This window comes from Lepidochelys kempii, chromosome 20, assembly GCF_965140285.1.
Source record: "Lepidochelys kempii isolate rLepKem1 chromosome 20, rLepKem1.hap1, whole genome shotgun sequence".
In the NCBI taxonomy this organism is placed as follows: Eukaryota; Metazoa; Chordata; order Testudines; family Cheloniidae; genus Lepidochelys; species Lepidochelys kempii.
In genome coordinates, this window is record NC_136399.1 from 18,904,937 (window position 1) to 18,918,540 (window position 13,604).

The window sequence follows — 13,604 nt, forward strand, 5'->3', positions numbered from 1 at the left end:
TTAACCTGTACGAAGAGACTGAGGTCTGAGGAGGCCTGGGTGGCAGGGTTTGTTTTGCCAGAGCCTGGTAGTTTCAGGGAACTGACCCACAGCAGGCACAGACAAGACTTCCTCACTCGAAGGGCACGTGACGGTAAGGTGCCTCGTAACCCTGGGAACTCCTGGGGAGCGTCACACAACTCTCCTGGAATTCTCTTGGTTTCTCTCCCTTCCTTCTAATTACCGGCAAGGGTTGCCCTCAGGAAGTTGTAGCCCTTTTCGGATTCTGTACCACAAACCCCTCCTGCACCACAAACCCCTCATCCCCGGCCACACCCCAGAGACTTCAGCCCCAGCCCTCACTCTCTCCCACACCCCAACCCCTTGCCTGAACCCACAGCCTCCTCCCACACTCTGAATCCCTCGGCCCCCACCCCCTAGCCTGGAGCCCCCTCCTACACCCCAAACCCCTCATCCCTAGCCCCACCCCAGAGCCCGCATTCCAGCTGGAACCCTCACCTCCTCCCGCACTCCAACTCCCTACCCCAGCCCAGAGCCCCCTCCTGCCTGAACCCCTCATTTCTGGCCCCACCCCAGAGTCTGCACCCCCAGTTAGAGCCCTCACCCCCTCTCATACCCGAATCCCCTGCCCCAGCCCAGCCAAAGTGATGGAGGCTGAGGGAGAGCGAGCCACCGAGGGAGGGGAAATGTAGTGGGGGGGGGGGAAGGGGAAGGGCCAGGGCCAGGGTTATTGGTTTTGTGCAATCAGAAAGGAGGTAACCCTAAGCATACACAGCTCCCAGACCCTCAAGTTGCACTCCCAGAATACACTGCTCCTGCCCCTCAGCTGCTGTCCCAGCCTGCACCGCTCCACCTCTGACCCACGTTCCCAGCGTGCACTGCTCCTGCCCCTCAGCTGCTGTCCCAGCCTGCACCGCTCCACCTCTGACCCACGGTCCCAGCATGCACTGCTCCTGCCCCTCAGCTGCTGTCCCAGCCTGCACCGCTCCACCTCTGACCCACGGTCCCAGCATGCACTGCTCCTGCCCCTCAGCTGCTGTCCCAGCCTGCACCGCTCCACCTCTGACCCACGTTCCCAGCATGCACTGCTCCTGCCCCTCAGCTGCTGTCCCAGCCTGCACCGCTCCACCTCTGACCCACGGTCCCAGCATGCACTGCTCCTGCCCCTCAGCTGCTGTCCCAGCCTGCACCGCTCCACCTCTGACCCACGTTCCCAGCATGCACTGCTCCTGCCCCTCAGCTGCTGTCCCAGCCTGCACCGCTCCACCTCTGACCCACGGTCCCAGCATGCACTGCTCTACCATCCAGGCTGCGCTCCATCCCCTGCCACCACTGCTGTCCCAGCCTGCACCATGGCCCCTTAGCCGCACTCCCCCTATTCGCCCCGCCCTCCCAACACGGCCTGCTCCAATCCAAGCCCGACCCTGGGGGGCGCCAGCTAACCCCTGCGCCGAGTGCCGAGTGCTCAGGCCCCTCCCACTCCGCCCCTTCCGCGGGCGGGCTGACTTGAGCAGCCTCGCTGGGGTGCCGGAGGGGAGGGGGGTCGGAGCCTCGCTGGGGTGCCGGAGGGGAGGGGGGTTGGAGCCTCGCTGGGGTGCCCGAGGGGAGGGGGTTGGAGCCTCGCTGTGGTGCTTGAAGGGGGGCGGGGGGTTGGAGCCTCGTTGTGGTGCCCAAGGCGGGGGTGGTGAGCGCCTCGCTGTGGTCTCACGGCGCGGGACGCGGGAGTTTCGCGGTGCCTGCTCCGGAGCTCCAGGAGCCGCCTTCACACTGAGACCATGCGCCGGTTCGGCGCAAAGTCTGCTGGGTAATGCCTCCCGCCAGGTTCGCCTCCCCTCCCCGGGGGCCGGTAACCTCTTCCCTCCCCCCGGCCAGGTAGCCCTTCCCCCTCCCCTCCTTCTCCCTCCCCCTCCCCCCGGCCGGGTAGCCCTTCCCCATCCCTCCCCCTCTCCCTTTCCCCGGCTGGGCCGGCGGGGTAGCAAACATATTTTCTGATGGGCAACCAAATCTGAGATTCAGGTTGTCTCTAGACTGTGCAGTCCTTTAAATTCTGTCTTATTTAGACTTATAATCTTGGGGGGAAGGATTTTTTTTAGATGACCGATGCATTCAAATTGTATGAATTGCAGTGAAGACAGGAGAGAATCTAACTCTTTGCGTTTTTTGTTTGTTTGTTTGTTTTAACGAAAACATCAGGAACAAAGTTCTTCATACAGATCATGAGCCACAAGGTAGGTGTAAAAGTGTTGACCTCTCAGGCAGGTGTAGGGGCTCAGGATGGAGTATTACTTTAAGTGTGTATAAGAAAAGATAGCTGAGCTCCCCAAATACATGGCTTAATTTTTCTTGGGAACTGGTTCTTTGAATCCTCTTAAATGTATTGGGAAAAGAGGATGTTTCAGACAAAAATCTGTGGATTTTAGCATCTTGGAGGAAACCTTTTCTCTGTGGAGCACAAGAATACGTGGTTCCCGGTACCCTACATTATACGTGGGCCCCCAAGAATAAGCTTGTATCCTATGCATGTACAGCGTAGATATAAAGTCTACCACTTGCTGTAGTGCAGTTGATCTTTGACACTTAATAGCTGTGATGAATAAATTGAAATGACTTTAAAGTTATTTCCAGTGCCTGGAAGTTGAAGCTAGAAAAACGCAGAATGGAAATAAGGTTTATTTTTAACAGTGAGGATAATTAACCATTGGAAAAATTACTAACTGTTGTAGATTCTCCATCAAATTTTAGAAAGACATCCAATTTTGATTTCAAAAAGATCTGCTCTAGGTCAAATGGGAATTAATTCATGGCAGTCCTATGCCTTGTGTTCTACAGAAGGTCAGCCTAGATCAGTAGTTTTCAACTTTTTTTCATTTGAGGACTCCTAAAAAATTTTGAATGGAGGTGCAGGACCCCTTTGGAAATCCTTGACATAATCTGTGGACCCCCAGGGGTCTGCAGGTGACAGGTTAAAAACCACTCCTAGATTATCATAATTGTCTCTTCTGGCCTTAGAAATCTGTGAAGCTCCTCATTTTTCGTCTGTAGGGTTGATATTTTTAGGAGGAGAGTGACACTCAGAGACTGGCTCAAAGAGTCCTCCAACAAAGCTTCAGTTCTTTCAGCAGCAGTAAAATGGATTTAGAAGGCAACTCTGGTAAGTGTTTCTTTGCTGGCTTCTAATATTCATGCAGGGAACTGGACTAGATGACCTCTCGAGGTCCCTTCCAGTCCTACAATTCTATATTTCTATTCATGTATCCTGCAAAGATACAGTGAGAGACAGCTTAGATCTTTGCAAGTATGAAAATATCTTAAACTTGGTGAAAGGAGGAAGTAGAGTAACTTTCCGCTATAGGCATTAAGTTTGGTGAATATATGCTTCTGTGTATTAGAGCAGCAGTTCACAACTTCTTTCATTCTGGGACCCAAAACCAGGTGCAGTGGTGGTCTTGCAATTCAAAACCACACAAAGTTTAGAGGCAATAAAGGATAATGTGGGTCAATATCACAGCAAGAAACAATACCTAGGTTTTTCAAGGTGGGTGTGAGACTGGCTGGGTAATATGTAGTTGTTGGGTCCGGGACTGGGTGTTCTGAGACAAATGCTTCTAGGCAGTGTATTGGGTGCAGATACTCTACATCATGACCCAACCTTTGTGAACCAGGAAGGCTGGAGTGGGGGCATAAATGCAGCTATGTGTGATTTGTTTTATTTATTTAGTGTATGCAATCCGGCCAAGTCGCAGCGTTCTTATCACTGATGTTCAAGGCATGAAGACCACCAGGAAGTTGCCATTTTGCAGTCCTCCACAGTGTGCATCATGGTTTGTGGGTTCCCACATTGACCTAGTGGACTATGTCCCCCAGCTGCAGCATGTCTGTGGTCTGGAGAAATGGAGGATCCAACTAGCAGATCAAATTTGCTTTGTGGGGTACAAACTGGTTATAAAGCTACAGTCATGTCTTGTGCAGCCAGGGCCTAAATCAATTTCCTGGGGATCATCCCAGTGAAGTGACTGTTCTTATTAAGGCCCTGTCCTTGCCATAATTCATAATTGACTTTATTACCAGTGGCTGGCTCCAAAATGCGTTTTGCTACAGACGCAACATGATTAATATCCTGTTAGTACTAGGGCTGTCAAGCAATTAAAAAATGTAATCGCGCACTTAAAAATAATAAAATACCATTTAAACATTTGTGGATGTTTTCTACATTTTCAAATATATTTATTTCAATTACAACACAGAATACAAAGTGTACAGTGCTCACTTACATTTCTTTTTTATGACAAATATTTATGCTCTACAAAAAAACCAAAGAAATAGTGTTTTTCACTTGACCTAATACAAGTAATATAGTGCAATCTCTTTATCATGAAAGTTGAACTCGCAAATATAGAATTATGTACAAAAAAATTGCATTCTCAAACAAAACAATGTAAAACTTTAGAGCCTACAAGTACACTCAGTCTTACTTCTTGTTCAGCCAATTGCTAAGACAAACAAGTTTGTTTACATTTGCAGGAGATAATGTGTCCATGCTGATGAGTTCTGCTCAATAACGATCCAAAGCAGTGTGGCCCAACACATGTTCACTTTCATCATCTGAGTTAGATGCCACCAGCAGAAGTTTGCTTTTCTCTTTTGGTGGTTTAGATCTGTAGTTTCAACATTGGAGTATTGCTCTTTTAAGACTTCTGAAAGCATGCTCCACACCTCGTCCCTCTCAGATTTTGGAAGGTACTTCAGATTCTTAAACCTTGGGTCGAGTACTGGAGCTATCTTTAGAAATCTCAGATTGGTACCTTCTTTGTGTTTGGTCAGATCTGCAGTGAAAGTGTTCTTAAAATGAACAACCTGTGCTGGGTCATCATCCGCGACTGCTATAACAGGAAATCTGTGGCAGCGTGCGGTGAAACAGTGCAGGGGGCGCACCGCTCTCCCCCAAGGAGTTCAGTCACACATTATTTAACCCATTATTTTTTTTAACAAGTGTCATCCGCATGGAAGCACGTCCTCTGGAACAGTGGCCGAGGCAGGAAGGGGCATACGAATGTTCAGCATCTCTGGCATGTAAATACCTTGCAATGCCGGCTACAAAAGTGCCATACAAACGCCTGTTCTCACTTTCAAGTGACATTGTGAATAAGTAGTGGGCAGCATATCTCCCATAAATGTCAACAGACTTGTTTCTCTCCGTGATTGACTGAACAAGAAGTAGGAGTGAGTAGACTTGTAAGGTCTAAAGTTTTACATTGGTTTGTTTTTGGGTGCAGTTATGTAACAAAAAAATCTATATTTGTAAGTTGCACTTTCACGATAAAGAGATTGCACTTCAGTACTTGTATGAAGTGAATTGAAAAATGGGATTTCTTTTGTTTATCATTTTTACAGTGCAAATATTTGTAATAGAATAGAGTGAGCACTGTACATTTTGTATTCTGTGTTGTAATTGAAATCAATATATTTGAAAATGTAGAAAACATCTGAAAATGTTTAATACACACACACAATAGAATACCAATTGAAATGTAACTGTGTGATTCATTTTTTTAATAATTTTTTTTGAGTTAATCGCGTGAGTTAACTGTAATTAATCGACAGCCCTAATTAGTACCATGGTCAGGTAAGGGTGCTGCCCTCTCCATGGTGTTGGTTTGATGCATTGAGGACTTTTTTCCACCCTATAGTAGTTCATGGATGCACGGGCTTGGTGCTCTGGAACCATTGAATGAAGTTCAGGGCTTGTCTCCGCTTCCGCTTAAGTTGTTGTCACTTATGTCTGTCACGGATATGAAAAAGCCACCCCCCTGAGCTGTCCACACCAGCACTAAGTCAGTGGAAAACACTCTCATTCTGTCATAGCTTCCACCTTTCCCTGAGGTAGAGTAATTATGCTGACAGGAAAGCGCTCTCTGGTCTTCATAGTGCATTTACACTACTGCCCTACCTTAGCGCAGCTGCAGTGAGTCTGGTGAAGACTAGCCCCCAGACCAGTGGGGCCCCTCTTGCAGTGTGACTACCCCTTGGGACACACTCGCACTAGGACAAGCCTCCTGGGCTTCAGCTCAGAGCATTCAGCATCCCTGTCGTACGCCATAAGCTCCCTGCAGTGAGCCACCTGAATAGGACACCTGGGGAAACCTTACATGCCCTCCAAAGGGGCCATGCACCCCCGACTTCAGCAGTCAGGAGTGACTCTCAGCCAGCGGTGTAAAACAGAAGGGTTTATTAGTCGTTTGGAACACAGCATAGAGCAGAATCTTGTTAGCACAGAAAGCAGGAAGTTACAGTAAAGTTCAACTTGAGCAGACCCAGAGCCATGGGTCTCTCCTCCTGAGTCCCAAACCAGGAGTCTGACCAGCCTCCAGCAGTCCACCTGCAGTCACACCCAGTTGCCCCTCCTCCATCTTGTATGCTGTTCCTCAGGCAAACCGGTCACCTGGCCTCCACCTCCCTTTGTTCTCCAATTCCTCCAACTGGCTCTTGCAGAGGATGGGGCCCGGCAATCAGTTGCCAGGATACAACTATTGTCTGGGCCCAGGGAGCTAGACGGCACTTGTACCTTCCCTCTCAGGGTATCTGCAAAGGTCACACACCCTTATCCCACCACCTAGATACTTGTGCAACACATAGGGGAAACTGAGGCGCGCACAGTATTCATGCAAACACTAGGACATTTTCCACTTCGTCACAAGTAGCCATTTGTCCTAAGTACCTGTGTCAGTCTTTCTCAATGGCCTGTCTCTCAGATCTCCCTGACACTGTTTAGAAAGGCTGCAAGCTTTGGATTCACCAAGGGCAAGTGATACCTGACCAACCTGATTGCCTTCCATGATGAGATAACTGGTTCTGTAGATATGGGGAAAGCAGTGCATGTGATATATCTTGACTTTAGCAAAACTTTTGATACGGTCTCCCACAGTATTGTTGCCAGCAAGTTAAAGTAGTGTGGATTGGATGAATGGACTATAAGGTGGATAGAAAGCTGGCTAGATTGTCGGGCTCAACGGGTAGTGATCAATGGCTCCATGTCTAGTTGGCAGCTGGTATCAAGCGGAGTGCCCCAGGGGTCAGTCCTGGGGCTGGTTTTGTTCAACATCTTTATTAATGGTCTGGATGATGGGATTAATTGCACCCTCAGCAAGTTTGCAGATGACACTAAACTGGGAGGAGAAGTAGATACGCTGGAAGGTAGGGAAGGGTCCAGAGTGACCTAGACAAATTGGAGGATTGGGCCAAAAGAAATCTGATAAGGTTCAACAAGGACAAGTGCAGAGTTCTGCACTTAGGAAGGAAGGAAGGAAGGAAATCCCATGCACTGCTACAGTGCATGGGAAGGACCTGAGGATTACAGTGGATGAGAAGCTGGATAGGAGTCAGCAGTGTGCCCTTGTTGCCAAGAAGGCCAATGGTATATTGGGCTGTATTAGTAGGAGCATTGCCAGCAGATCTAGAGAAGTGGTTATTCCCCTCCATTTGGCACTGGTGAGGCCACACCTGGAGTGTTGCGTCCAGTTTTGGTCCCCCACTACAGAAGGGATGTGGACAAATTGGAGGGAGTCCAGCGGAGGGCAACGAAAATTATTAAGGAGCTGGGGCACATGACTTACAAGGAGAGGCTGGGGGAACTGGGGTTATTTAGTCTGCAGAAGTGAAGAGTGAGGGGGAATTTGATAGCAGCCTTTAACTACCTGAAGGGGGGTTCCAAAGAGGATAGAGCAAGGCTGTTTCAGTGGTGGCAGATGACAGAACAAGAAGCAATGGTCTCAAGTTGCAGTTGGGGGAGGTCTAGGTTGGATATTAGGAAACACTATTTCACTAGGAGGGTGGTGAAGCACTGGAATGGGTTACCTAGGGAGATGGTGGAAACTCCATCCTTAGAGGTTTTTAAGACCCGGCTTGACAAAGCCTTGGCTTGGATGATTTAGTTGGTGTTGGTGTTGCTTTGAGCAGGGGGTTGGACTAGATGACCTCCTGAGGTCCCTTCCAACCCTGATATTCTATGATTCTCAGCTGGTCCCTGGTATCAAAAAGGTTGAAAAACACTGATTTATGTAATGAATCTGGCCCATCCTCCTTACTTCCAGCTATCTAGAAAACCTCCCACTGTCCGTTGGTCCATGTTCCTTTCTGTGCATGCCCTCTGTACACTGATACAAACGTGTATAAATAGCATGGAAGGTGTGAGGGGAGACACATTTGTGATGGCAAGAAAGCTGCTGCACGGACACAAACTGAATCCTGAAGAAGAGGTCTATGAATGCTTGAAAGCTTGTGTGTCTCACTATCAGAAGTTGGTCCTCCCCTACCTTGTCCCTTCTGTGTAACTGTTAAGTGATTAAGGTGATTCGTGCCTGTCTCTGGGTCATAGTATGGACTAGGAGGGAACGCTTTCAAAAAGTGCCTGTGACTTAGCCCCTCACTATGTTCAGTGAGTGTTGGGCTCTTAAGCACCTGCCAACCTCTGCACTTTACAGGGCCAAGTGCACTGTACTGCAAATTGCATTCCTTAACTCCAGACATGTTTGTTTGAGTTTGATTTTTTTCTTAATCCAGCAGAGATGGCCTTGGAGTATGAAGGTAAATGCAAAAGGATTTACTTCAGAATGCCGTGCTTCTGCCAATCCTTAGCATGTCACTGCTGTACAACTAACTAATTTGGTAGCTTCAAGGGTTTTTATAGTAATGTTTATTTCCAGCTCACTGTTCTGCATAAGTATAGTCATTCATATGTACTGGCCACTCTGCACTACTGATTGCGCTTTCATAGAATATCAGGGTTGGAAGGGACCTCAGGAGGTCATCTAGTCCAACCCCCTGCTCAAAGCAGGACCAATCCCCAATTTTTGCCCCAGATCCCTAAATGGCCCCCTCAAGGATTGAACTCACAACCCTGGGTTTAGCAGGCCAGTGCTCAAACCACTGAGCTATCCCTCCTCAATTTTTAATTTAATATTCCACTCACCCAAAATCCGAAGTGAATTTGGTTGGGTACACACAGTGAGTGCCAACTTAGCAGTTTTGCATTTTTGTCTCGGCTATTAAAAATTGATGGCTTAACCCCGTTAGAGGGCAGCTCCAGTAGCTAGTATGTTTCCACTCTTGTTAATTGTGTTGATGATGAACTTAGATCTTGTTTTACAGAATGTTTTCTTTTGTCTTTTTATTCCTTCTCTTCCAGTTGATGCTTTGGATCCAGAGAGGTTAATACAATGTCCCTATGATAAATATCATCAAATCAGGGCCTGTCGGTTTCCCTATCATCTTATAAAGTGCAGGAAGGTAGGATGGGATGTTAAGGTCTCTAATGCACTTGGGAAATCATATTTTTGTAAATGCTAATGCATGGTGAGCTCAGTACGCTGTGCTGCCTTTTGCTAGAAGGATGCATTCACTTGCTATTAGGCTGGAAGAAGCCGTCTTTATTTCATATTTATATCGCTCATCCATTTACCACTTCGTAAAAGCATCCCGTTCATATTTAGTAATGCCCTTCAGATCAGTGCATTTACCCTGAAGAAAGGCGAAACAGGTTCTTCAGAATACCTAGCTCAGTGATGGGATCCTATTCTCTTCCAACAGTTCACTCATGGGACCAGGGTATTTACTTCCCAATACAGGCCATGGAGCAAATGCAGCCAGTGTTATACGGATGCCTTCTGGCTGGCCAAAGCAGAAGCGATCTGATGTTGCAGTTAAATCTTTACTTTGCAATCAGAGCAGGAGAGCTGCTAAGCCATCTTTTTTTTATATTGCTAATAACTCTATTCAGTGTACATCTGTCTGCAAGTCCCTCTTCTCAGTCTTCTATCCTGGGCGAGAATGCTGTATATTTAAGAGGAGAATCTGCTCCTTTCTTTTGTCCTCTCAGTCTAGTATCTTATTTTAAGCTCTCCAGTGCTAGTGTATATTAGTTGTACAGGTATAAGCACACTTATATCGGTATAACTGCATCCACGTGTTAAGATGATGTCCTGGTATGATTGTATTGGTTAGGAATCACACCCCTAGCCAACATCGCTATAGTGATAGAAAAGCCATGCAGAGCAAGCCTGAGCAGTGGGTTCGTCCTCTTTGTATTCTTGCTCTTTTCTAAGGGTAAAGGCTCTTCATTAAGTGGGGGACAGTAGTGCTCTTCTATGTCCACACTAGTTTACCTGTACTGGCAAAATGCTCCCAATATAGACGTGGCCTCAGCTGGAACATTGAGTAACTTCCCTCCTGTTTCAGAAGGGTTAAATTAACTGCAAAGACTTAAGCTCTAGCGCAGGCAGAGACTTATCATAGAATATCGGGGTTGGAAGGGACCTCAGGAGGTCATTTAGTCCAACCCCCTGCTCAAAGCAGGACCAATCCCCAACTAAATCATCCCAGCCAGGGCTTTGTCAAGCCTGACCTTAAAAACCTCTAAGGAAGGAGATTCCACCACCTCCCTAGGTAACCCATTCCAGGGCTTCACCACCCTCCTAGTGACAAAGTTTTTCCTAATATCCAACCTAAACCTCCCCCACTGCAACTTGAGACCATTACTCCTCGTTCTGTCATCTGGTACCACTGAGAACAGTCTAGATCCATCCTCTTTGGAACCCCCTTTCAGGTAGTTGAAAGCAGCTATCAAATCCCCCCCCTCTTCCTTCTCTTCCACAGACTAAACAATCCCTGTTCCCTCAGTTTCTCCTCATAAGTCATGTGTTCCAGTCCCCTCATCATTCTTGTTGCCCTCTGCTGGACGTTTTCCAATTTTTTCACATCCTTCTTGTAGAGTGGGGCCCAAAACTGGACACAGTACTCCAGATGAGGCCTCACCAATGTCGAGTAGAGGGGAACGAACACGTCCCTAGCTCTGCTGGCAATGCCCCTACTTACAAATCCCAAAATGCCATTGGCCTTCTTGGCAACAAGGGCACACTGTTGACTCATATCCAGCTTCTTGTCCACTGTCACCCCTAGGTCCTTTTCTGCAGAACTGCTGCCGAGCCATTCGGTCCCTAGTCTGGGGACTAGGTGCATGGGATTCTTCTGTCCTAAGTGCAGGACTCTGCACTTGTCCTTGTTGAACCTCATCAGATTTCTTTTGGCCCAATGCTCCAACTTGTCTAGGTCCCTCTGTATCCTATCCCTGCCCTCCAGCGTATCTACCACTCCTCCCAGTTTAGTGTCATCTGCAAACTTTCTGAGTGTGCAATCCACACCATCCTCCAGATCATTAATGAAGATACTGAACAAAACCAGCCCCAGGACCGACCCTTGGGGCACTCCACTTGATACTGGCTGCCAACTAGACATAGAGTCATTGATCGCTACCCGTTGAGCCCGACAATCTAACCAGCTTTCTATCCACCTTATAGTTCATTCATCCAGCCCATACTTCTTTAACTTGCTGGCAAGAATACTGTGGGAGACCATGTCAAAAGCTTTGCTAAAGACAAGGAATAACACGTCCACTGCTTTCCCTTCATCCACAGAACCAGTTATCTCGTCATAGAAGGCAATTAGATTAGTCAGGCATGACTTGCCCTTGGTGAATCCATGCTGACTGTTCCTGATCACTTTCCTCTCCTCTAAGTGCTTCAGAATTGATTCCTTGAGGACCTGCTCCATGATTTTTCCAGGGACTGAGGTGAGGCTGACTGGCCTGTAGTTCCCAGGATCCTCCTTCTTCCCTTTTTTAAAGATGGGCACTACATTAGCCTTTTTCCAGTCGTCTGGGGCCTCCCCCGATCGCCATGAGTTTTCAAAGAGAATGGCCAATGGCTCTGCAGTCATATCCGCCAACTCCTTCAGCATTCTCGGATGCAGCATATCCAGCCCCATGGACTTGTGCTCGCCCAGCTTTTCTAAATAGTCCCGAACCACTTCTTTCTCCACAGAGGGCTGGTCACCTCCTCCACATGCTGTGCTGCCCAGTGCAGTAGTCTGGGAGCTGACCTTGTTCGTGAAGACAGAGGCAAAAAAAGTACATTAGCTTTTTCCACATCCTCTGTCACTAGGTTGCCTCCATCATTCACACTTTCCTGGATTTTCTTCTTGTTCTCTAGTTTGTCTCTTACTTAATTTAAAAATAAAGTGGCTGAATTATTTAGGGTTTCAAAGCACTTACTCCCCATGTAGGGTTTTTAGGGCAATTTCATCTGTGCACTGAACCATGCCAGTGATGACACTGCAACAGTTTCACTGTGCTTCTTCTGGGGCTGATCTTCAATCAGATAAATGCAGGGCGTAGTTTAAATGTGAAAATAAACAAACATAGGCTGTATCATAAAGGATGCATATGCTTTGCTGTTTTTCCACTGCTTTTGTGCTCAGGACCTGAACTAAGTTTGACTTTCCTTGTTTTAATTTTTTCAACCTATTTCAGGATGCAGATTGCACAAACCCTTCACTAGTGATTAGAAAACACAAGGGTTTGGATGAATTCAGTGAGATAGCACATGCTTTTTCTGTTTCTCTAGAACCACCCTGAAATTGCAAAGCAGCTAGCCACATGCCCCTTTAATGCCCGCCATCAGGTTCCCAGAGCTGAGATCAGCCGTCATATATCAAGCTGTGATGACAAAAGCTTCATTGAGGAGCACATTGGTGAGAAAATATTAGACTCCTTCGGCTCTGTAAACTCACTTTGGGAACTCTTGGGCTAATGGAGTTCTAACGTAACTTCTGCTGTTAATGTTAGATTGTTTTAATGCTCTATTATTCCATAAGCAACCCTTTACCTGTAAAAAGAAAAGGAGTACTTGTGGCACCTTAGAGACTAACCAATTTATTTGAGCATGAGCTTTCGTGAGCTACAGCTCACTTCATCGGATGCATCCGATGAAGTGAGCTGTAGCTCACGAAAGCTCATGCTCAAATAAATTGGTTAGTCTCTATGGTGCCACAAGTACTCCTTTTCTTTTTGCGAATACAGACTAACACGGCTGTTACTCTGAAACCTTTAGCTGTAGTGCTTCATGATCCTGAAGCAGCAGGAGTCCTTGAAGGCTTGAGTTTCATTCATTCTGTGTCCATGCAAATTCTCCTAAGCATCTGAGAGGCAACTGGCTTGTATTACATGTGTTATCTGCCAGAGATTTTAGCATTAAAATGGGAACTGTGCATTATGCCATAAACTGTGTGTGTTGAATGAGATCTAGTTGGGAATCTGGATGGCTTAGAGAGGAAAGATAGTGGCCATGAGAGGGGTGGGTCTCCAGTGCAGATCTGATCTGATAGTGACCAAAAATCTTTATAGCCTGTCTAGTGGCATATGTGAAATAAATTGGTCTCAGTCCAGTTCTTAATGGACAAGTGTCTAGATCATAACAATCCTCACTTCTGTTACATCCTTCTTGACTATCTTAGCAGAAAAGCCATGACTGAGCCAGGGAGGCTAAATAACTTTCCCAACAGGAGTTGGGTTCCTCCAGTTCAGAGTGGGGCAAGTTGGGGAGGGGACTATGGAGAAGCTTCCCTACCACTGCCCATGCTGTCTGCTCTGTGATGAGGAGTTCACTATCCAGGTCTGTCAGCCCAGCACCTAAATCACTTGGTTATGTGGGTCATGTTCCAGTTCTTCCCCCCACTGATATATCTATATGGCTATCACTACACTGGAAAACGTACCT

At 47.2% G+C, this 13,604-nt stretch overlaps 1 protein-coding gene across 6 annotated transcripts in view; it reads left to right on the top strand.

Moving 5' to 3' along the window:
* Nucleotides 1-1,690: 1,690 nt before the first annotated feature.
* Nucleotides 1,691-13,604, top strand: part of LOC140904655 (gametocyte-specific factor 1) — a 29,011-nt gene continuing 17,097 nt past the window's right edge. Inside the window, exons 1-5 of one of the 6 annotated variants that reach the window (XM_073327088.2) lie at nucleotides 1,717-1,804; nucleotides 2,194-2,228; nucleotides 3,043-3,151; nucleotides 9,182-9,282; nucleotides 12,453-12,579. In XM_073327088.2, the coding sequence (XP_073183189.1) occupies nucleotides 3,130-3,151; nucleotides 9,182-9,282; nucleotides 12,453-12,579 (250 nt within the window). In that variant the 5' untranslated portion in view covers nucleotides 1,717-1,804; nucleotides 2,194-2,228; nucleotides 3,043-3,129. Of the gene's footprint in view, nucleotides 1,822-1,849; nucleotides 2,229-3,009; nucleotides 3,152-9,181; nucleotides 9,283-12,452; nucleotides 12,580-13,604 lie in introns of those variants that run through there. The other 5 variants (XM_073327093.2, XM_073327083.2, XM_073327085.1 and 2 more) reach the window with 5 other exon arrangements.